The following is a 22649-nucleotide window of genomic DNA, read 5'->3' on the forward strand; positions in this document are numbered from 1 at the left end:
GTCAGACCCAGACATAAACTCTTCTCCTTTTCGAAACTCAGTGAGCTGCACATCCTGTGACTTTCCCCGTGAGATGAATGTGTCTTGTTACCAGTGTCAGTGTGGGCATCGATGCTGGCAGCAGCAGCAGCAGAGGGGAGGGGGAGGCGGCGGCGGTGGCGGTGTGAAGCTGAAGCTGACCTGCATCAATGAGCCTGTTGAGCAGGAAAAAGACCACTAGACTGCTAACGACACGGTTCACTGATCAGAGCAGGGAAAATAACACTCAACCTCCACCTCGCGTCGCCTTATTTAAGCGGAGACGTCTCTGCGCCGGGTCCTCAGTCTACCTCAGTCTACCTCACACCGCTGACTCCCATCTGCTTCATCTGACGATGACCTGGACTGCTGCTGCTGCTGCTGCTGCTGCTCTTCTCCTCACCTGTGTTGTCGTCTCATGTGCAGTTTCTGGTGAGCGCTCTGGTTTTTATTATTTATAAATGTCTACTTCATTCCAGCTAAACACAAATTGAATTCATGGAAACTAATGTGTGTTTTGTTCTCTTCATTTCAGATGATTATTGTTATCATGAGCCACACTGTGGTGAGTAACCTAAGAAAAGTGTTTTTATTTAAATACACACTGGTGGAATCTCACAGAAAGAGAAAGTGGTTTATTGTTAAAACTGTCACTGTGGCATAAATGGTTTCTAAATCTTTACTCGATCCAATTAAAACAACTTTATTTATCCATTCATTGAAGCATCAGTACTTCCACACGTCACGTCATCATACTTGGTACCACCATTTATGGAATTCAAGTGTTTTTCTCTCGTTCTGAAGTGAATTTCTTTCCACATTTGGTGTTTTTTGCATTTTGATCAAATTATGAGGGAGGTCGTCTTCTCTCACTTTACGCCTCATGGATGAATATTGTATCTGACGCTCTCTAAATGACAGGTTTGAAAACACTGAGAATTGTACCTGAAATAATTATTACAAACAAAAACGGGAAAGTCACTGTAAAAAGTCCAAATGGTCACCATTTCTAATGTAGGCAAAGGTCAAAGGTTACATTTTACGTGCATATTTTTTGATGAGATCTTGCAAATGGAGGTTTGATTTTGTGTGTTTTGTATCAAAGGAAGTGGAAAAGGTGCAAAAAAAGTTTGATCTTGAATTTTCAGATTTTCCCCTGACATTTGGTAACAACAGGGAAAACTGTGTGGATGAGGAATCTGTGATAATCTGCTCCAAAGATCCTTGTGATCTTTGTCTTTCATCACGTTGATGAAAACGTCTTTCATCGACGTCTTGACCTCTGACCTTGTGATGGATTCTCTAATGAAAGCTCGTCGCAGGTTTGACCACACACACTAGATCATTGTCCTCCATCCTCAGATCCTTATGCGTGGGGCGACATGTTCCCGTCATGTCACCCCATCCTTGAAGAGCACCACTCTCCCATCGATCTGGACCAGCAGATGACCAGGAACAGCTCGCTGGACTCTCTACACCTGGAGGGCTTTGACGTGGTCCAAACGGGTCAATGGACGCTGAAGAACGACGGACACTCTGGTGAATATACCGCAGATACTTTCCTCATCATGTGTCTCTTGTCTGTACTTACTTGTTACTGGTCTCTCCCACACAGTGGTGCTGCAGGTGGGCAGTGGCATGTCAGTGAGTGGCGGGGGCCTCCCCGATGTTTACCACACTATCCAGCTGCACTTCCACTGGGGAGGACCGTCCGCTAACGGCTCGGAGCACACGGTGGACAAACGCAGATACCCGATGGAGGTACAGTACGGTCAGTAGACAGATCTACGCCGGCATAAAGCAACTCTGCAGACTCCTGCAGTGTCCTCCTCACCGTCCCTCTGTCCTCTTCATGTCCAGATGCACATCGTCAACATGAAGTCCATCCATCCAAACTTGACGGCGGCCTTGGACGATCCCACGGGACTCGCCGTTCTCGGGTTCTTCATCGATGTCAGTTTGTTTTCGCCCATTCTTGACGTTTAAAGCTGTAGTGTGTGACGTTTAAAGCTGTAGTGTGTGACGTTTAAAGCTGTAGTGTTTAACGTTTAAAGCTGTAGTGTGTGATGTTTTAAACGCAACGTCTGTTACATGCAAACCGCTGTCCAATACGAGCTACGGTGGCCTTTGCGGACCAGAAAACATGTCTTTCATCTTCATTCGCAGAATCGGTTTCCACCTCAAAACACCGACCTGTTTGTGCTGCTGCACAAGATGGTGGCCTATTGTAAAGCATTTTACTCCATTTTCGTCCGTTTAACATCAGTCCATCCTAATCGTTATGCGTTTACACAGTACTCCCTCTAGAGGGCAGTGCCGAGTGCAACGCCGCAGGCGTCAACATTAGCGACCATTAAAAGGGGTTCTTTTTATTGTGCTTGGACCAAAATGGACTGAAACTAAATGTAAGTTGTCCCATGAATGGAAATATTACTCAATGACGAGCAGCATTTTCAACGTTTCCGTATGTCCGCCGTGTTTTCTGACAACTTGTTTCACCGGATACCTCGTCCACTTGTGCTGTCTCCGTCTTTCGCGTAGTTAAGACACTGTACTGTATTTTTTTTTATTCTAAACACTAGACCTTTAATATGATCTGTGTCATTAGTGTTAAAAGAAAGGTGTCGTCTGCATAGAGAGAGGGTAGCCAACAATTGTCGTTGATTTAAAAACACTGTCCTGACTTTTGTCCTGTGTTTCTTGCAGGTTCTTTACGCCGACAATGTCCACTTTGGACACCTCACGCAAAAACTCTCCTCTGTCGCTTACAGAGGTTTGTAGACGCACAAATATCTTGACTGTCCGTCTGTGTCTCAGTGTCCCCTCATCACTGCTGTGTGTGCGCATGTCCTTCCTCCCCCCCCCCCCAAGGTCAAACTGCTAAACTCAAGCCATTCCCACTGATGAGCCTCCTACCACAGCACAACATGAGTCAGTATTACCGTTACTACGGCAGCCTCACCACGCCGCCGTGTTCTCAGGTGGTCGTGTGGACTGTGTATGAAGTTCCCGTCTACATCTCGTGGTCTCAAGTAAGTGTTTTCAGTTTTTTGTTGTTTGTTTGTTTTTTTTTTAAAATCATGCATATTGATGACATTCCTCTTTGGTTTCCATCAGTTGGCTCAGTTCACGTCGCAGATCTTCTCCACGGAGGAGAACGCGGAGCAGGTGACGCCTCTGCAGATGAACTTCAGGCACATCCACGCCACCTTCAGTCGCACCGTGTCTGCGTCCAGCGACGCTAAGCTGCTCGGCGGGACAGCAGGACGCCCCCTCAGGTTACCTGTGTCTCTGCAGCTGCTTGTCGTCTTCTCCTCTCTCCTCTTCATCTCGACACTCTAGCGGAACCTTAGCCCACCCCCAGAAAGTTCTACGTTCTTATTTGAAACTGAGATATAAAAGAGTTATTTTAAAAGGGAAGAGAAGTATTGCTTTTGTAAAAAAAAAAACTGACCTGTTATTTCTGTAGGATTATTTAACAGCGTGAGTGTATCACTAACTAACTCTTTAAAGTCACACTGTACAGTAACTTTATTTTTCTTCAAAAAGGTACAATCCTAACTGTTTTTAGTCCTAAAACAAAGTGTTAGTGATAAAAATGGGATTAAAATAACATTTGTGACCTGATGGCTGTGTTTGGTGATTTTGTCTTTAGGTGTTTTTTAGACGCTTGCAAGTATTTTCCAAATTTTCTTTGTGCATTTGCAAATGATGTCCGCACGTCGCGTCAGCGTCGGTGCAAAACTCGCAGACAATGCAAATGATCAATGCTGTAAAATCACCCGCAAGAAAAACAGAATAAACAAATCATTACAGGCAGAGCAGACACACTCATTCATGTCACTCTGTTCTCACGCAGACATGCTGTGGTTTTCTGTGAGGCAGTGAAAAAAAAAAGATGTAAAGAGATGTAAATCTGTGACATTACCGAAAAATGTTTAAATGACACGGAACGTGTGTTTGCAATGGACACAAGTTATGATCAGTCTTTAAAGGGATACTTGAGTAAACGTATATCTTACCAGAAAGACTTTTTTATAATATTACTTAAGTAAAAGTCCTAAAGTCTATAATGTACTTAAGTATCAAAAGTCCTTTTCTGATATAAAATGTACTTAAGTATTAGTAAAAGTATAAAAAAAAAGTGAGGATTGAGTCATGGTGGGTCAGTGGTAGGGCCAGTTGTCTTTCAACTGGAAGGTTGTGGGTTCAATTCCTGGCTCTGCTAGTCTATATATGTGTCCTTGAGCAAGACACTTAACCCTATGTTGCAGCGTGTGAATGGGTGAAAACTGTAGTGTAAAGCAGCACATAAATACAGACAATTACCATCTCTATTTCTGATTTTATTTAGTAATAACGAGTAACAAAGATAGTTAGAGGAAATGTCGTGGACTGCAAGTAAACGTCGCTAGAAATATAAATAACAAAGTAAAGTACAGATACGTGAATTAGTATTTCTACTTTGTTACATTACAACACTGAGGAGGAATAAAATGCATTCATTGTGTGAGTCAATGAAATTAGTCATTAAATTGTCAACATTGAGTGTGAATCCATTGGATTCTACACTTGTTGGTTACGTTGGACGTTTTTTTTGAAACGCATGCTGACTGAAAAAGTATAAAAGTAAATAAAATAGTGCATCGTATGTGCTGAGCGGAGACGGAAGGACGAGCCTGCAAAGAGCACAGTGATAACGTCTGTCCCGGCAGATCCTTCTGTGTCACTCTGTGTGGATGTGAGCTCTGTTTGTGTGTTTCATATCACTGAGCAGATGGAGACCAGTGTAAATTGGGCTCCCATGCTGATCTCTCTCTCTCTCTCTGTCTCTCTCTCTGTGTGTCTCTCTCTCTCTCTCTCTCATCCTCTGTGGTGGTCACACCATTCTCCTCCTGTCACCGCCTCAGGCAACACACACACACACATACAGCTATTCTTCTGAGGACGCTGCATTGACTTCCATTAATTTGAACAGCATAACCAGTTCATACCAAACCTTAACCTGATCACAACATTCAAATCTTAAGCCTAAATGTAAGCAGTTCCTCAGAAATAACATTATTCCTTGTTATAGGACCAGGTTCTGGTCTCCATGGGGACTACTGGTCCTGACAAGACCAGTGTCTATGCCAGAAAAGATCCACACACACACACACACACACACACACACTCTCTCTCTCTATCTTGTGATTGTGAGTGTGAGGGTTTGGAGGAAGTGATGTCAGGCGGGGACACAGTTTAGTGTTAACTGCTGTTTACCTGGACTACGTGTTGAGAGGAGAAAAGAATAAAACAACCAAGAGTCAGATTTTGTTGAGTAAAAAGCTGAAATATTCAACATAAATCAGCAAGTAACACGTGCATGTGTATATCTGACTATTAATCTGTCAATCATTCATCAGGGGATTTGTTTATTTTGTGTCGTAAAGGAGCAAAGAAAGCAGGAATCACAGAACTTCTTTGATCTAAAAGACACTGGTGAATTCTCATTAATCTTTGTTCTTTCTTTCTTTCGTCCTCAATAATGTGAGGATAGATCACACTTTTTGCTCCTCTTCTTTTCATGGCTGAATGAAACACTGAATGTGCTCGTCAAGTCACACGAGAGTGAATCACGTGACCTGGTCGTCAGACTGGACACAGAGTCACTTGTTCATTCACAAAAGGACTCATTTCACCATCACCTCCACGTCCCAAAGAAACCACAAACGTTTATGGACGTATGCAAAACTGCTTTATTTCCACTTTTTCATACATTTTGTCGTGTAATAAATAGACATGAGACCTGCTGATGCTTTGATCCTCGTCCCATGCCGATTCTGCACCTTTTTTTGTATTTTTCTCTCCGCACCGCAAACAACGTTTTCATAGAATTTACAACAGAAAAAAAAAATCAAATAAAAAAAAACAAAAGCTTGACACAAGCCGAAAAAGTCGTGCTACCAGCTCGTCGGGGCGAGAGCTCTCCGAGCCGTAATCAACGTAGCAAATCCCAGGGAACAAAAATATATATATTTATATAGTATTCACAGTTACAGTATTTACATTTTCAGGAATTATAAAGCAACAACAAAAAAAAACAGGCAGAAAAATGAAGACGTTTCTACAAGAAACAATCTTTCCAAAAAGGGAGGTGGAGACTTTTTCTTTTTTGTACACAGTGGAACTTTTACGTTAAATAAACAACCTTTTTTAACCCTCGGATTCATTTCACTGATCCCTGAAAATACTTTTTAAATACTCAGTCTTTTTGTTTAAAAAAAAAAAAGAAAGAAAAGAAAGAAAGAAAGAAAGAAAGATAAAGAGTGAAAGGACGCGTCTTAAAAGTGTTAACCCTGTGAAGATGAAAAAACAAACTTTAGATCTTCTGTACAAGTAACCATTTACAATATAAACATTACAGGTGGAAAAGAAAAATCAAACGTGAATGAGGAACAATGACTGACTTGGTGTTGGGGGGTGAGGGAGTGGGCTGACGTAAGAGAGCGTAACACAGAAGTGCAAGTCCTCAAGTGCATTCACATACATTTCCTTTCATTTTCTTCTTCTTCTTCTTCTTCTTAATGACTGTATAAAGGATGAGCCGCCCCTCACTGACTGCCATAAAATCTGCTGAGTCGTAGAAACACTTAATGCCTCGCCGGGAAGGTTAAACACTGTCAGAGTAATAATAAAGTGTTGCATTCAAAGTGGAATCGATGAGGAAAGACACACACGTGAGAGCGAATCATCATCATCATCATCAAATACCCACGTTTGTGAGAAAGCACTAATGTCGCCATAGTTACAGGTGAATTTCCGTCTTCTGAAGACAAAGACGTTTGTATGACACAATCAAAGCTCAATCTTCTGCACGGTGTCCGTCCCTCACAGCCAACGATGAGATGATTTAATACTCGATATCACATTCACACGCTCACAAATATAATAGTGTATTTGAAAGGGGAAAAAAAACAAAGCGAGCAGAGCTGAAGTAGAAAGAACAAACAAACAAACAAACAGACGCTGGAATATCATTCGTATCATATATCATAATAATAATAATACAAATTTTGCACTTTTCCTCTTCGGGCTTTTTGCATAAACGACAAGGAAGCAGCTCGATCCATCGTTGGCTGGTGAGCGCACGTGTGATTTCTGTAGATTTTGTGGCAGGATTGGACTTGGTTTCTTTTCTTTCTGCTGCTTGACTTTTCCAGAGGAGGTAGGAGCGAAAAATGCTCACGTGCCGTTTGCTCGGGTGGCAACGACGTCGGAGTTTTCCTCGCGAGCTTGTGCGTCTCAGTGTTCGTGAGCAGCTGTGTTTTTGTTTTCGTGTCATGTGTGGTGTATGTAAAGCTTATGAGACAAATGAGAGAGAGAGAGAGAGAGAGAGAGGGGGAAAAAAATAAGTGTAAAACTGTACAAACCGGCACTCAAAGTAGAGCGAGCCGAGTTAAAACACTGTCCGACGCTGAGAGGAGGAGGAGGAGGAGGAGGAGGAGGAAATGCTTCACCAGGGAGTCAAAGTGTTCTGTAAATTCTGGGTCACTGGCATGACATAAAAAACTATGCATTTTTTCATTTCAAGAGCACCATAAATCGTAAACAATCTAGAGTTTTCAATGTGCGAGGAGTTCCACGTGCAGGTTCTTTCTCCTCCCAAATTAAAAAAAACAAAAAACCTCCCCATTCTTCAGTCGCTGCTCGTCTGGGGCTGAAGTTCCGGGGGGGTGGAGAGACTTTCAGAGGGAGCAGAAGTTGTTGACGCCCCCGTCCCGTGACAGATTCTTCTTTTTCTTTTTAATTCAGCGTTCCTCTGCAGTTCTCCGCCCCACACAGACACGGGATCTTCACGTCCTCGATGGGGAACTTGTAGTCGTACGTGATCTCCTCGTTGACGTTGATGGGCTGCCTGGAGTAGATCACGATCTTCTTCTGAGACTCCACCGTGACGACCTTTGCGTAACAGTTCGGCTGAAACGAACGAAGTCACAGTCGTGGTCACGGAACAGTGAAATACACAGGAAGTAATAAGTAATAACTCATGTAATATAAAACATAAGGGGCACTTGTGTTACAGTTGTTCAAGGTGAATGTAAAAACTTAAATAAATACTATTATTAGGTAAATTCTCCTCTTTCTGAGCGTCCAATGACATGACAAATATTTTATCTCCTTTAAAGACAATTACTACTAGACTTTCTAACATTTTTCATTTGTAGAGTAACACAATCCTTCCTTTATATTATATTTTTCTCTCATTTTTGTGACAAAATTAAAGAAAAAGTGTGACAGCGGATCTTATTGGAAAAGCTACTTTTTTTTCCTAAGCGTGAAGCTAAAGTTGTATCACCTAAGTAAAGAAGTTGTATTTCCGTCTGAGATGAAGTGTGGTAAATGGAAAAGGTAAAAACGGCCAAAAAGACGGCACAGAGTAATAAACACATGAGTAAAGTGTGTGTTGATGCCGTTGCTGAGATAAAAACATGCGTCTGGTGACTTACGTTGCAGCTGTGGTTGATGAAACGGGCAAAGTTGCCACACTTGGTGGCGTCTATGATGGTGTCGTGGTCGACGCGGAACATGTAGCTGCTGCCGATGCCCTCCTCCTCGTAGCGCTTCTCCCGCATGTCTGCGATCACCTGGAAGTAAAAGATGTGTTCCATGTTAGACGTCTTCAAAGTGATGCCAACAAAATAAAAGGAGAGAGAAATGTGGTGCTTTTTAATTGAGCTCCAAGTTTCACAGTCCATCGAATCGTTTCAGAATAATTTATTTATTCATTTGTTTTGTCCGAACTTTATTGTTAATCAGATTTCAATGAGCCGTCGTATCTTACACCTTCATAATTCAATTAATTTGCCGTTTTGTCCTGATAAATGTGAACTACATGTACAGAGATGAATGCAAGTAGATTGATGGAAATTTAAACTAAATGTAAAACTTTTAAAGCAGACTTCAGCTGCTTCTCACCTGTCTGATGTTCTGTCCCACATACTCGATGACCATTTCATCAGCAGCGATGGGCTCCATGGCGAACAGACCCCAGTCGTGGATGCCCGACTTGCAGAATCTGATCTTCTTCTTACGGAACTGAAAGAACAGGTTTTCATTTTAATTACGAATATTGTGTCTGTCTCATTGACTTGCTTGGTGTTTAATATATTAAAAAAAAAAAAAAAAAAAAATGTAATCCAGGATGAGCAGCAACCCAACAGATCAAAGTTAGCTTGGTTCACCTTCAGCTGGTTGAACTTCAGCAGGTCACTGTCGCACGCGAACGATGACAACAAACGCCGCTGCTCTGACCGCCGCTCCGAGCCAGCTCTGGTAGAGGCGTGGACCTGCGCTGGAATACTCATTCCCTGCAACAGAGAACACAGAGACAGAAGTATGAACCACTGCTGTTTTCTAACACGCGGATTATTCAAAGCTGAACATTGTGTCACATCTCCTGCCCACCTGAGTGTCGACCGGCGGCTCCTCCGACTCCAGCCGCGTGCTCTCGAGGTACTTGATCTTGTCCTTCTTGTCAATCTTGTAGTAGCCTTCACTTCTGGCGCAGCCCGTCATGTGATCCCTCATACCGTCGTCTCTCCTCTTTTTCTTCACTCCAGGGATGTTGGTAGGTGCAGAGGAGTTAAGGGAGAAACTACGACTGGATGCCGGAACATTTTCAAAAGCTCAACAGATACAGTGCTACTCATTCCAGCTCAAGTTCCTCATTTTCACCACCAGGGGGAGCTGCTATTTCAATACAAAAGGTCTAATACAATTCACAAAAAAGACAACATGGGTCTTTCTAGTGGAGTTTTAAAAAGGTGACAAACACATGAAGCTCAACAATACTGATCAGCAGATGATAAAGGATATGAGGATGGTTGACCCAGAGTGTGTCGTTGAGCCAGTCGTTGCCATTATCCTGCTGCAGCATCTTGTCATAAGTGATCTGCAGGAGGCGGATGTCCTCGTCGTCGATGCCCTCGTTCCAGATGTCGTACAGGATGGTCATCTCCTCAAAGTCGGACCGTGGCTTGAAGTACGGTCGGGGCGGCGTGGTGACCGGGGACAGGCTGTTCAGCAGCAGCTCCTCCCAGCCTCGCCGCGCCCTCCGAGTCGGCTTCGCGATCACGGGCGCCTCGTCTTCATAGGACAGGAAGCCGTCTTCTCCGGGCAGGTCCGTCTGAGGCTCTGCGTCTCCTTCCCGGAAGTCCAGACTCTTGTGGTTGGGAGACTTGGCCGAGATGACTTTCGCGGCGAGATCTTCAAGGCGAGCTTCATGAGGCAGAGGGGCAGAATTAGACGAAAGCTCTAAAGACTCATCGGCCTCAGAGGCAGCTGGGATCTTTTTGCCTTTGGGTCGTCCAGGTTTTTTCTTCGATGCAGCAGTGTCTGATGGCACAGGGACGTCTACAGTGAGACCGGAAGGCAGATCTTCAGGGACACTAGCAGAGTGCTCTGACGGGGCTTGTTGAGGCAGTGCACTAATGGGTGGTTCCTTAAAAACTGGTCTATCGTCCAGGCTCTCGGAGGATACTTTTCTATTAAGTGCTAGTGCTGTGGGGTCAGGGAAGACGGGGGTGAAGGTTAAGTCTCTTCCTGGAGTGCGGGGGACTCCGGCACTAAGGACAGGGGATTGAGCCGGGTAAGAGAAGGGGCTGCCAGGGATGTGAGGCGAGCTGAGCAACAGGCTGCTGCCTGTAAGCGGAGCATCACCACCAGGTGTGACGGGCACCGCGTCCGTGCTCTGGGACTTTGCAAGACCCCGAGCTCGGTCCATTAGGTCCCTGCCGGGTGTGCGGGGTATGTCCTCGTCCGTGGGGAGCCTGGGCCGCTGTGGGAGGTCAGGTAGGGGACCAGGAGGTGGATGAAGCAGGGAACGACCTTCTATGGCAGGGTGAGGAGGGAGAGGCAGGTGCATTGCTGGTGTGGAAACGGGTTTGGGGACAGGTGTGCTTGAATCCAAGTGGGGTGTGGCTAATTGACCAGGGGTGCAGGCTACTTCCACAGGCTTTGTTTTACCTTTGGCTTTTCCCTCCTGGTCACTGTCGGGCGGGGAGCCTGTGGGAGTTGGCGGCCGAAGGGGCGCTGCTGCTACGTGCTCCTGAGGTTCAGACTTCACTGCGGAAATGTTTCCATCTCCGATGTCTCGCTCTTTGACTACAAGACAAGAAAAAATAAATATATATATATTATTTATTTAACCTTTTAGAAAACACTGAAGGAAAAGCTTGATTTCCCCGTTTCTAAACTGAAGCCGATTGTGAGACCTGAGTAGGAAGCTTACCTGAGATAACTTTGTAAATTCAAGAAATAAAACATTCTTCAGTTGAAGCGTTTTACACAAACAGAATCAGTAAAAGACACTCACCTGCGATGCCTTTTGGTGACGGTGGCTTCAGATCCACTGGCTCCTCTTTAGGACTCGGAGGCCTGCGTTTGGTCTTGCTGCTCATCACCTCTTTGCTGCTCTTATCCTCATGAGCCTCGAGGACTGGTGCTGCAGGTGGACTCGGCGGCTTGGCCTCTGCCCCCGCTCCCTCTTCTTCATCAGAAGACGAAGACGCCGAGGATGAAGAGGTCAAGGACGTCACTGCCTCTTTGTCTCTGTCCTCCGCGTCGTCTACTCCCGTCTCCCCTGCCTCCTCTTCATCTTCTGAGCTTAGCTCGTTGTCGGAGGAGTCTCCGCTCTCTGCTGAGGAGTCCGAGCTGGCCTTGGAGGAAGCTGAACTCTCTGTGAGAATCAGAGCAGAGAAATGATGGATTGTGGGAACATATACTTTTTATTACGACTGAAGAGAGACATATTTGAAGAACAGTACCGTCATCAGATGAATCCGAGGAAGCGCTCACGCTGGATGAGTCTTCCTTCTCCTCATCATCGCTCTCCTCGTCGCCACTTTCCTAATGATGATGACGAGATATAACATTAAGATACAAACGCAATACTCATCACACAATCGGTCATTTTCGAGGAAACGTACCTCGCCGGTCGACAGCGTGGCTGTAGGCTTCGTTTTATCAGGTTCTTCCTCCCTGTCAGACAGAGACTCCTCCTTCCCTGAGGTGTCCACCTCCTCCTCTCCCTCACTGTCCAGTTCAAGTGGTCGGGAGTGCCGTCGCTTTGCAGACAGGCCATCGGCGTCCACTGTTGAACTGTCCAAGGGGAGCCCGGCTGTGTCTCGATCACGGTCTGAGAAAGATCAACCATAAGATGTATTAGTTTTATGAAAAGAAACAAGAGAAAATGTGTGTTTTGCTGCATCAAAAGTAAACGGCACCTTCATCCTCCAGCTCATCGTCTACTGGAGTAGACGGTCTGGCTCGTTTACTGTCGCTCGCTGCAGCAGCCTCAGGTGGGTCCTTCCTTTTCACCTGACAAAAATAAGGACAAGAGTAAAAAAACATCAGGCAGTGCAACTGTTTTCATGATAACAGAGACTCCCTTCTTATCCAGGTGAACAAAAGTAACTGTTTCAAGGCGAACCTTGAAAGAAGGCAGACGGATGGCGCCTCGCAAACTGATTCCCAGGCCCATTCCCTCATAGCCCAGTCCTTCACCCTTGTTCCAGTTCTCCAGCAGACTTGAACCCATGGTCTCTTTGGGTTTGGGTCTTTCTTCTTCTTTCACGTCTGCACCCTTCACTGGAGTCAGTGAAGTCTGGCGAAAAGAAACCATGACTTTAATGATCCAGTGTGTAACATTTAGGTGACACCTTTTCCATTTGGCAGAAATGGAACACAAAATAATCATGCAGATACAAGCACCTGAATGTAAATATTGTTTTCAATACCACAGAATAACTTTAATGATAACTGAAGGCCACCATAGGTCTCCTATGTGCTTGGAAGCTGCATTTTGTCTATAAAATGCCAGTAAATTGTGGAAAAAAAGATCAACAGTCCAAAAACAAAATGAATCATTGGTTTAAACTGGAATATTGAACGTTTCTGTTATTGTGTGTAATTAAATGACTAATCTTTTCAGCACCATTTCCGTCGCAGCAATAATCCACAACCTGACAAATATGCTTTTGAAACTAATAACAACCAATAAAACATCTCATTAAAAACGTTTGTTTACTCTAATCAAATTCAGAAATATTCTGTGGAAGTGGGCAGGGACCAAAGATACAAATCAGAGATTTAATAATCTGCGAGTGTCTGTTATTCAGCTCTAAACAGATGTTTGTAATGGATTTTTGTGCAGAATCAATGACACTCGTGTCACTGCGATTCATAGCTTCTGTTACATATAAATGGCTCGTATAATAGAAACTTGTTTTAGATTTTTGTATTAAAGATCTGAATTGAATTGACAGTAATACAAATTCATATGTTGACAGAAATGACTCTGTTTTTTTTTTCCTCCACAGGTGAAATGATGGTCTTACCTTTGCTGAGTGTTCCTTCTTATCCCACCAGTCATCGAAAGCTCTAAAAGCCACCACCTCTACCATTTTGCGGTGTAGGTCCCTCTTCATGATGGCCTTCAGCTCCTTGACAATGACCAAGAGAACACCATCCACCGTGGCCTTGTGCGGGTCCTCCTTTTTACCCTCGTATCCAGGCGGAGGGACAGTAGGGTTGAACTTTGGTATACTGGGACTCTGCCATTGCTGCCCAGGTGTCCCTGCATTGCCGTTCGCAGGTGCAGCACCGACGGACAGTGGTGTGTAAGGCCCACCAAACGGCGCTGTTGCGCCACTGTCCATAAAATGTGGATATGGAAAGGGCCCTCTAGTCTGAGCGATGCGACTCAGCATCTGCTGCTGCATCTGGAAGGACATGGGAACTGTGCTCCACTGTTCCCACCGCAGGCAGTTCATTAGCTCCATTTGCACCAGTGGCATCATGCTGTGTGCGTAGGGAGCCATGTGCGCGAGCATGTGATGAGGATGAGCAGCCAGGTGAGCGGGATGTCCCGGGACGGCAGAGTGAGGGGCCAGGTGGTGATGTTGGATTGGGAAGCCGGCTTGGTGTGCTAGATGGGGAAAACCAGGGTGAGGCATGGGAATGGTCTGCATCGGTGACACTGCAGTGTTGACAACGATGCCCTTGCCACATTCTCCACTGTTGATTGGTGTCCCGGGCATTTCGTCATCGGAGATTTCCATGTCTTCTCCCGACGACTGTTGAGCCTACATGTGTGAAAAGAGGAGAGAAGTTCAGAATTGCACTTAAGGAAATGATTTTTTTCACAGGTTACGCAATGACAGTCTTCTGCCTTATTATCTCCACAACAACGGTCACAGCTCAGGTGAAAGCTAGTTAAGTGAAACTTGAGTTAAGATTGTTTTGTCAGCTCTGCCTCTTTCAATTTTAAGACAAGTATAATGGGGTAATTGTGATTTTTCTGACATAGATTGCGATTGCAAAGTGTTTTTTCTCAGCCTAGCTTCAGTTAAATATATACAGTTATAGATTTCATACAAGATGAAGCATTGCCATGACATGCCATGAAAATATTAACTAATACAAAGATGAGAACTTTGATATATAGTGTTTCTAACATTCATGTATTGCACTTTTTTAAACTGGCACTGAACATAGGACAACAAATTGAGCTTTCCATGAATTGCTAAAGCAAAATCTTTATAGATAAACAGCCATGCAACAATTTTGCCTGAATAAAATGAATAATTTCATTGAATAAGTCAATGATATTAGTTGTACGACCAGACGTTCAATACCAAAGTAAAAATACTATAATACAAAAAGACAGTTTTTAGACCATGGACACGTTTCAATCATCGCTACTCAAAAGCAACAAAGATTTAAATGTTGATCCAAGTTCAAAGATTAGCAAGTACCCAAACACGACTGACCCAAGTCGTTGGTCAACATGTTTCCAAACAAAGCTGTTTGTTCAGGCATCAATCTGTGAATTCCTAAAACCAACAGCATAACATATGAACGACAGGCTCATGCAACTGAATTCAACAGTATTGTACTCTGGTCTGTTGTTAAATTTATAGAGCGATCTCTGTCACAACTGCCACAGAAATGGAACTTTGCAGAGTCTACACAGCACGGGAGGAGTTACCCAAATGAGCTGTTAGCACTGTTTGCACTGTGATAACTTGAAATGTGAGACCTGGGATGCTGCAACCAACCTTTACAATCAGGCTCAGCAAAACCAGGAAGTGTGGTGTTGAATGGGGCCAACAGCCTAAACGTGTTTTCCTGTGAGTGAGCGTTTAGCGCGAGTGTTAGAAAGAGGAAACAAGAGCGTGCGATTCCCCAACAGCAGAAAAGTCTCTTATTTCTCCTTTGAAAACACAGCACCAAGTGCAGAAACACATGGTGCAACTGAGACTGCACACACAAAGAGATCATTTCTTATGAATGTAAATATAAAACTTGTTTCATTCATTCAACTCATTTCAACTCTAGTTTGTGCTGACATAATTGTGCATGTTTACATTGAATTTCACTATTGTCATTTAAAAGGGTTACTCTTTAAGTAAGTTTTTTTTTTTTGACTGTTCGTTTTGGCCCAAAAATCACACAACAGCAGTGAACTTGAAGTGCCAACACTGTTCTTTGTGGTGGCTCCAGATAAAGTTTGCTGTGAAGGTTTTATTTCCTTCACAAAACAGAGCAAAAGGAAACAAAAAAAAAAGAGGGAAAGTTTACTACTAGCACCTGGCACTGAAACTAGACTTCACTTCCTGTGTCCTCTGTGTAACTGCCATTTACAGCTGGATGTAAACATCAGACATCGACAATTGATATGAACTTATTTTAGCAAATGTGGCACTTTAGAATGTTATTTCTTGCTAAATGTGACTTATGGAACAGAGAAATATGGAACTTGTTTTACGCAAATTTCACAAATATCAGAAAAACATTGCATTACCGTATCTATGTTATCAGTGGGAGTGTGGCATCGGAAATGTCCGTCTTTGAGGTCACTGTTGCTCATCTTCTCATGGACAGGTGAACTGATTCTCTTGACCAGCGAGGCAGTTCCAGGAATTGGCTCCTCATCTTCCGAGTCTGGCAGTGGTGTTGGACTGATATCCTCCAAGCCTGTGCTTGAGGGACGGGAATTTTGCTGCCCGCCACTTGTGTAAGGGGGAATTGGGGATAGCTGAGAGGATGAGGAGGAAATCGGACTTCCCACCATTCGTACCTCAGTGTCCGAATCTCGTTCCTCCAGGAAAGGCAGCAGTTTTGTCCTTTTCTCTTTGAGGAGCATCTCTATGCGGGAATCCAGGCTATTGCGCTCTGGATCCAGCGTGGGGGACCCCGGTGAGGGGCAGTGTTCTGGAGTCTGAGGAGGAGGGGTGGCTGGTTGGGCCGCTGGCTCAGGTGGGGGCTCCGGGATTGGAGGAGTTTCTGGTCTCTCCTTGATGGGCACAAAGTCAGTGGCAGCTTCAGGTGGCGGCTGTGGTGGTCGGAGGTATTCCTCCTCCCTTTGAGCTGTGTGATGGTAAGTCGGCTCTGACGGGGGGAATGCAGGGGGCAGAGGAGCCTGGTAGGATGGTATTGTGGACTTGAAAGTGGGCGTAGCAGAAGGAGTTGTTGTGTAGGTGAAAGATGGGGTGGAAAGTGGAGGTTCAGGTGGGGTGAGTTGATGCTGCTTGAAGGGAGCTTGTTCAGACGTTGAACTTCGGTACATGTTGCTGCGGTACTGAGGCCTCTCCGGTCTGCGGTTATATGCATCCTGGAACTTACTCTCGTGTCTCCGGGATTTGTATCCTCCGGAGCTCTCAGGCCGACTGGACTGGTACGCAGGCGTGGATTGCCGACTGGAGTAATTTGAGTCTTGCGAGAAGGGTGTACTTGTCTGACGTGGGGTGTGAGGGGTTCCCTGGGACTGGGGTGTGTCCTGCCTTAGGCTGGAGTAGCCTGTCTCCAGGGACAGCGGAGTGGTGGAGCTGCTGGGTGGTAACGTTGATCCCGCGGCTGACAGGCTGCTTTCTGACAACCTACGGATGGGTTCACAGGCCTGTAAAAAGACAAACAGGATCAGAACAATGTGTCAAAGGCAGAACAGACATAAACCATCAAAACACCAACAGAATACTAAGAAAGTCCACAATCTGCAATTAAAAAGCTACTGTTCTGTCAATATAATCATGGAAAAAAAAGTGGTATAAACTTCATTTCACAGTTTACACCTGTGAGGATCTTTCCAAAAGTACAAACCAATGGATAAGAGTATCCAGGCCTAGGGGATCTCATGCTACAAGGCCAAAGTGCACATTTCAGTAGCTATGTGATTTTAGTCCACGTGCAAGGGTCTGTATAAGACTTCTTCTGCTCTATTCCATTACCTGCTACACTAATAACCTAGATTACATGTCAAATAGGTCAGTTTCTATTGTCACAGTTTGGACATAGATTTTTTTAATAAACCACAACAAAAATGAAACATTTGCTTTATAATAAAAAAAAAGGGGGGGGGGGTTTTACCAGCAAGGCCTCTGCTAGGCTACGAGGGGAAACTTCTCTAGCTTCCTCTCCACCAACAGGCAGAGTCTTCGGAGTGTAGCTGCCATTCATCAGGAGCTGGAAGTATCTGAGGCGATTCTCACCTGCAAAACAGTAATCATCAGTGGAAATGACAATAAGATGTTAGTGGGCCACTGAGTTTTATCAAAACTAATCTGGCAAGACTCTAAGATCATGGATAGATGTGCTGACAAACTTGTACATATTTTAGATAGAATTTCAGAGACTATTGTCCTATTGTCCAAACTCTGATTATCATGATACCGGATGCTGTTTGCTGTCAACGTTTGATTTCCATCACAAAGCAGAACAAAAAGAAGAAAAGACAAATGAAGTTTATTCAATTACTCGATTGCAACTGAGCACAAAACAAGACCATATTTACGGTGTGTCTACCATCATATGAAAAGTTAACTGTAAAATGCAATTGTGTTGAGCAACTAATATATATTTCATCTAAAAGATTAGCTGCAATGAATACATATTGTATAATAAACACAAAGTACACACTATCTGCACATCCACACTTTATGTTAAAGAAATGATGTGAGAATAATACATGGAAATAAACTGGTGCACTCCCAAATCCCACACAATCACTAAGGACGCTCAGTTTCTCACAACTGTCAACACACTCAAGTGCCTGCACCCAGATCATTTCTTCCTTGGGTCATAATCTACATGCCCAGAAAATGTCATCCAAAACTGCTCACAACCAAACATACACGGCCCAAAACATAACCTCAATGGCTCAGTTATTATTCATTTAAATAAATGAGCAAAGGTACAAAACTGTGGCCAAACAACCAAGAAAAAGTAAAGCTGTTGCTGTCAAACACAACACATGAGTATCAAGACTCTTATCAGTGCTTCATAGTGAGAAACTTATTTGTGTTAAAAGTGACTGAACGGTACTGGTGTGGAGGGGGAGAGGGCTGTTACAGATGGGTTTGTGTTTGTTTACAGGTTTGAAATTAGGCACAGTGGGAGCTGACTGCTCCCTCAGCTCTGGGCTTATGGGAGCAGCATTACATTCAATGAAATTCAATTTCCACAAGTTACTAAGCAACGCACATACATTTACAAACGTGACTGCTATCCTCCTCATAAATCATAACGGGGCAACACATCAGCATCTGTATATCTGTGCTGCTGCTGCACAGAAGACGTTTGATCATGCACAGTGAACGTGCTCTAAGCCTGTTTTCCTTGAATGAGTGAATCACAGTGTTTACCTTTCGGGTCCAGCTCCACGTGGATGAGGTTTCCCATAACAGAAGTGTTGTGCAGCGACTGCACGGCCACCTTGGCAGCTTTCACATTCTCAAAAACAACTTTGGCAATTCCCAAATGCTTCTTGTTCTTTGGGTTGTACAGGATCTCGACCGCCTCGATTTCCCCAAATTTCTTGCACATGTCCATGAGAAATCCCTCCCTGATGTTGTCATTCAGCCTGGCAAATGTCACCTCCTTAGGAGGCACGGGGCCGATGTAACACTCATCGATCTGGAATAAGGAGAAGATGAGTGAATGTTCAAGGTGCTGGGGGGGTGATTTTTGACAGCTGACAGATGCAATGAACATGCATGTGCTGACTGACTTGTTATAAAAAAGAAAAAACAAATAAGAAGTTGAAAGGATGAAGCATGTACCAGAAAAGGGCATTATGTTGATGAGTGATGAAAGATAAAATGTCTTTTTGATGAAGTATATTGAGTAAGTATACAGGTTAATAAGCCTTGCACACAGAGGTAGTAAGTGTGATGATATCTTTGTTTTTAAGTGTATTTTAAACCTCTGTATACTGCACACTTGTGTGCAAACTACAACACAATCTAGTGTTCAGAGACTACAGGTGGTATATAATCATGTTTATCTTCAGGCCAGTTCAATGAATCTCTTTAAATGTCTTTGCTGACTCGATCAGTTATAGACATAAACAATAAGACTATAAGAGCCTGTAGTAAAGTCTGAATTGACTAATCACATTTTCACTCAGTGTGCCACACATGATAGCGTTGAAGGGGGTGTGTCTGCAACTTTTGACAGCACCTCTTTCTGCACTCTTGTCTTGAGTGTATATACCTTAAATTTAGGCACCGGTAAATCCGTTTCTTTGTACTTAGTCCACAAACGGCCGATCCTCGGGTCTCGGACGATGTCCACCGGTGGAATTCCGGAGTTCTGTGGGAGAAGAGAGGTGGGGAAGGTGGAGGCACACGGTTGTTATCCATCCCATTCACAAGTTCACACGCCACTAAACTTGTTGCAAAGTACAAACCGGACGCAATGTTTGGTTAAAATGAACGCGTCCAACACGCCGTTTGGGATGCTGGAGCATGTCGGGGCCGGCAACGGCAGCACAGAAGCCCCATCATGGAGGTCGGCGACTCGGTTACTATTGTCAAAGCAGAGGGGGGTCCACTTACGGGCATGTTGAAAGTCTGTCCATCGTAGCGATACAGTTTGTGTGACCCCTTCTTCAGCGCCGGGTCGATGATCAACTTGTAACTTCTCCAGTGGTGACTCCGCTTCTCCGCCGAGCCGCAGACAGGATGACTGCTGTCCATGCCGTTCGCCAAACCTGAAACGACACGGGGAGAAGAGGCGTCGTGAGGCAGCGGCGAAGACAAGCGCACACGGTTACTGTCTCCCCCTCTCAACACTTTAAAACAGCCACACACATACGTGTGTGCATGGCTCCGGTGAACCGAAAAGTGAGAGCGAAAACGGGACCTAGCATTTCCCAGTGACTGGGGAAACAGGCATTCGGAGGGCTGGAGAAAGAGGAGAAAAAAGAACAAGCTTACTTGAACTCTGCTTTCTACCATGGTCTTCGTTCAGTCTGTTTCTCTCGCCTGGCTTGGACATTGTTCGTCCGATCGAGTGCGGGTTTTTCTTGAATTGGTGAAAAGACGAAATCGCTCTCCCTTTTCGCCGCTTACATTACATGATTTAGCTTGAAGAATACTGCCTCCCTTACGGCGAGAGCCAACACATATTGTATGTGTGTGTGTGTGTATGTGTGAGCCTGTGCTCTGTGGCTCCCTGTCTCTCCCACAATACACCGCTAGGCTAACCCACCTCCGACGCTAGCTGCACTTTCGACGCGAATTCACTTCGTTCCGCGCCGGTCATTAAAAACAACGTAGCTTTAATTTATTAAATACATATATAACGTCGAGCCCGTGTGCTACGTTATCGCGTGGCTAACAACAGGCGTGCGTGGCTAAACCCCTCAATCATTTCCCGTGTCGAATCTGCCAACTACATTTACCTAAATAGCAAACACAAGATAGACACAGGGGTCAGTATCTTCCTCACTGTCACCGGGTGGCTCGTTAAAAGTAAACGTTGGTAGCCGTTAATTTTTTATTTTTTTTTTATTTATTAACGGCTGTGTGAGTGTGCGGAGTTGTCGCTCACGGACATGTGCAAATGAAAAAAGGATAAGCTGCTTTGGAGTTTGTTGCTAGCTGCTAAAGTGTAACTGCAAGTCTGGCTTTAATATGAAGTTCTGGTGTTTACAAGTGAATTAAACGCGCGGAATAATTTGAGCAACAAATGTACAGTGGAGTTCTTTGGGGGGGCTGTGATCTGTGTCTACCCTTTTCCCTTGTACGTTATTAATCCACTTCAACAAAGTAGTGCCAACGCTTCGTTTAAGTCACCGTTCCCTCTGCGCTTTTAATCATAAATCCGGAAGTGCTGTATTTAGTTATTTGTGTGAGCTTCTATGGATAAAAGGAACCGAATTGTGTCGGATAAAGTGGATTTTGTTTGACATTGCCTGGTTGTTTTGCAGTGCTCGAGCAATTGGCTGGTTAACAGCGGTGGTTCGACGGGCCAATCAGAGTGCAGCAGCGGAGGAGCTGTCTGCTATTAGAGGCACGGCTCAGGAGTCCTTCAACAGAGAGCAGAGAGAGGGGGCAGAGCGCTCTCGGCAGCCATTTTACGCACCTAAAAAAACACAGGATTCAATGGCCTATATGGGTTTCCTTTGTTCCAAAAAGGGATCTTACACTTGATTTCCTCATCTCTCACCACGGACTATGATAAAACTATGATTCCTCCTTTGAAAGGATTGAGAAGAAGGAAGAGAGAGAAAGTACTGGATGCAATACCCTGTGACATTTTGAGCCTTTTTTTCTCCTCTTGCCTGTGGAATCCATCTTTGTCTTAACTAGGTCATGGCACACCCATATATAATAGTATTTATGTGAAAAGAAAAACCAAATGTTTTGAATAAACAGCTTAATGGTTTTGGAGATTAGAACAACAAACACAGTCAAGTGGCAAATTGTGTAATGGCTGACTGTTGGCATTGCACTTATGGCCTTGTAGGAGTAAGTTACACTCTTTTATATCAATTTAACAGCTTTGATTTATTAATGTGAATGTAAGGCATGCAGTACTTGTGATTAAAGTTTTGTTTTTTCCCTGTCATTGTATCTCAATTTGATTATATTAAATGTGTGCCAACCAACTTCATAGATAGATAAATACCACATTCACTGGCATGCTATCGTATAAATATACAACCTATGAACTTTAAATTGCACCACTCTTCCTCTGGATGTCAGACAGCAGGCCTGGGATAAGTAATGGCCCTTTTGCAAAAAAAGACTTTTAATTATGCTGTTTTGACTGTTGATTGATAATTCCTCTGTTTGATTAATTACTTCTTTTTTTTTTTTTTTTTACTATCCTCTCACTACAGCAACACTTAACATCCTGGTGGCTTGAGTTGTCCCCTTCCTGGAAGTGTGGAGACTACTTCAAGCACGGGTTAGGGTCTGAGCTGTCCATTTTAAACGAAGCAAATGTGTCCGAGGTGCAAATGACGGCTTGACCTCACTTAAAAGGGCATAATTGATTTCCCTTTCAGACATCAAGCCCATTCTCTTTAGTCTCTTTTACAGTACACAGCCATGTAAGAGTAGTCTGTCAAACATAATAGGAAACAGATGGAGGCGAAACTTTCATGGTGGAAATATTTACCTCAGCACTTTGGTGAAATGCAGTTAACAGGCCTAAACGCAGGGGAAGGGATGTTTTCAGCTCCATCTTCGGATCCTTTAATAATATCGGCGTTAATAATGGGGCGGGAGAGCGTTTCCTGAAAAGGAAGGAATCCATTAGCACGAGAAGATCTCTTTTTGACAACTTTTTTTTTATATATA

General features: G+C 44.1%; 2 protein-coding genes across 4 annotated transcripts; one reads left to right on the top strand and one right to left on the bottom strand.

Moving 5' to 3' along the window:
* The first annotated feature begins 124 nt into the window (after positions 1 to 124).
* On the top strand, positions 125 to 3645 carry car15 (carbonic anhydrase 15). Its single transcript, XM_058616645.1, has 8 exons — positions 125 to 450; positions 554 to 583; positions 1381 to 1557; positions 1634 to 1779; positions 1879 to 1971; positions 2725 to 2791; positions 2890 to 3050; positions 3136 to 3645. Exons 1-8 carry the CDS (start codon positions 189 to 191, stop codon positions 3358 to 3360), a joined length of 1161 nt encoding a protein of 386 aa, XP_058472628.1. The 5' UTR covers positions 125 to 188; the 3' UTR covers positions 3361 to 3645.
* A 2645-nt stretch (positions 3646 to 6290) lies between these two features.
* Positions 6291 to 22557, bottom strand: setd1ba (SET domain containing 1B, histone lysine methyltransferase a). Of its 3 annotated transcripts, none has more exons than XM_058617321.1 (18): positions 22468 to 22557; positions 19896 to 20050; positions 19552 to 19650; positions 18702 to 18972; positions 17428 to 17549; positions 15866 to 16960; positions 13398 to 14144; positions 12491 to 12664; positions 12285 to 12378; positions 11988 to 12196; positions 11826 to 11907; positions 11375 to 11737; positions 9877 to 11163; positions 9466 to 9632; positions 9243 to 9368; positions 8977 to 9096; positions 8508 to 8645; positions 6291 to 7977 (listed from the first exon to the last, which is right to left on the bottom strand). In XM_058617321.1, the coding sequence occupies exons 2-18, from the start codon at positions 20034 to 20036 to the stop codon at positions 7804 to 7806; spliced, it is 5409 nt and encodes a 1802-aa protein (XP_058473304.1). In that variant the 5' UTR covers positions 20037 to 20050; positions 22468 to 22557; the 3' UTR covers positions 6291 to 7803. The 3 variants fall into 3 exon arrangements, with proteins under 3 accessions (XP_058473304.1, XP_058473302.1, XP_058473303.1); XM_058617319.1 differs by lacking the exon at positions 22468 to 22557 and adding an exon at positions 20277 to 20809; XM_058617320.1 differs by lacking the exon at positions 22468 to 22557 and adding an exon at positions 20155 to 20284.
* Between the last annotated feature and the right edge of the window lie 92 nt (positions 22558 to 22649).

Source organism: Solea solea, chromosome 19, assembly GCF_958295425.1.
Source record: "Solea solea chromosome 19, fSolSol10.1, whole genome shotgun sequence".
Lineage (NCBI taxonomy): Eukaryota > Metazoa > Chordata > Actinopteri > Pleuronectiformes > Soleidae > Solea > Solea solea.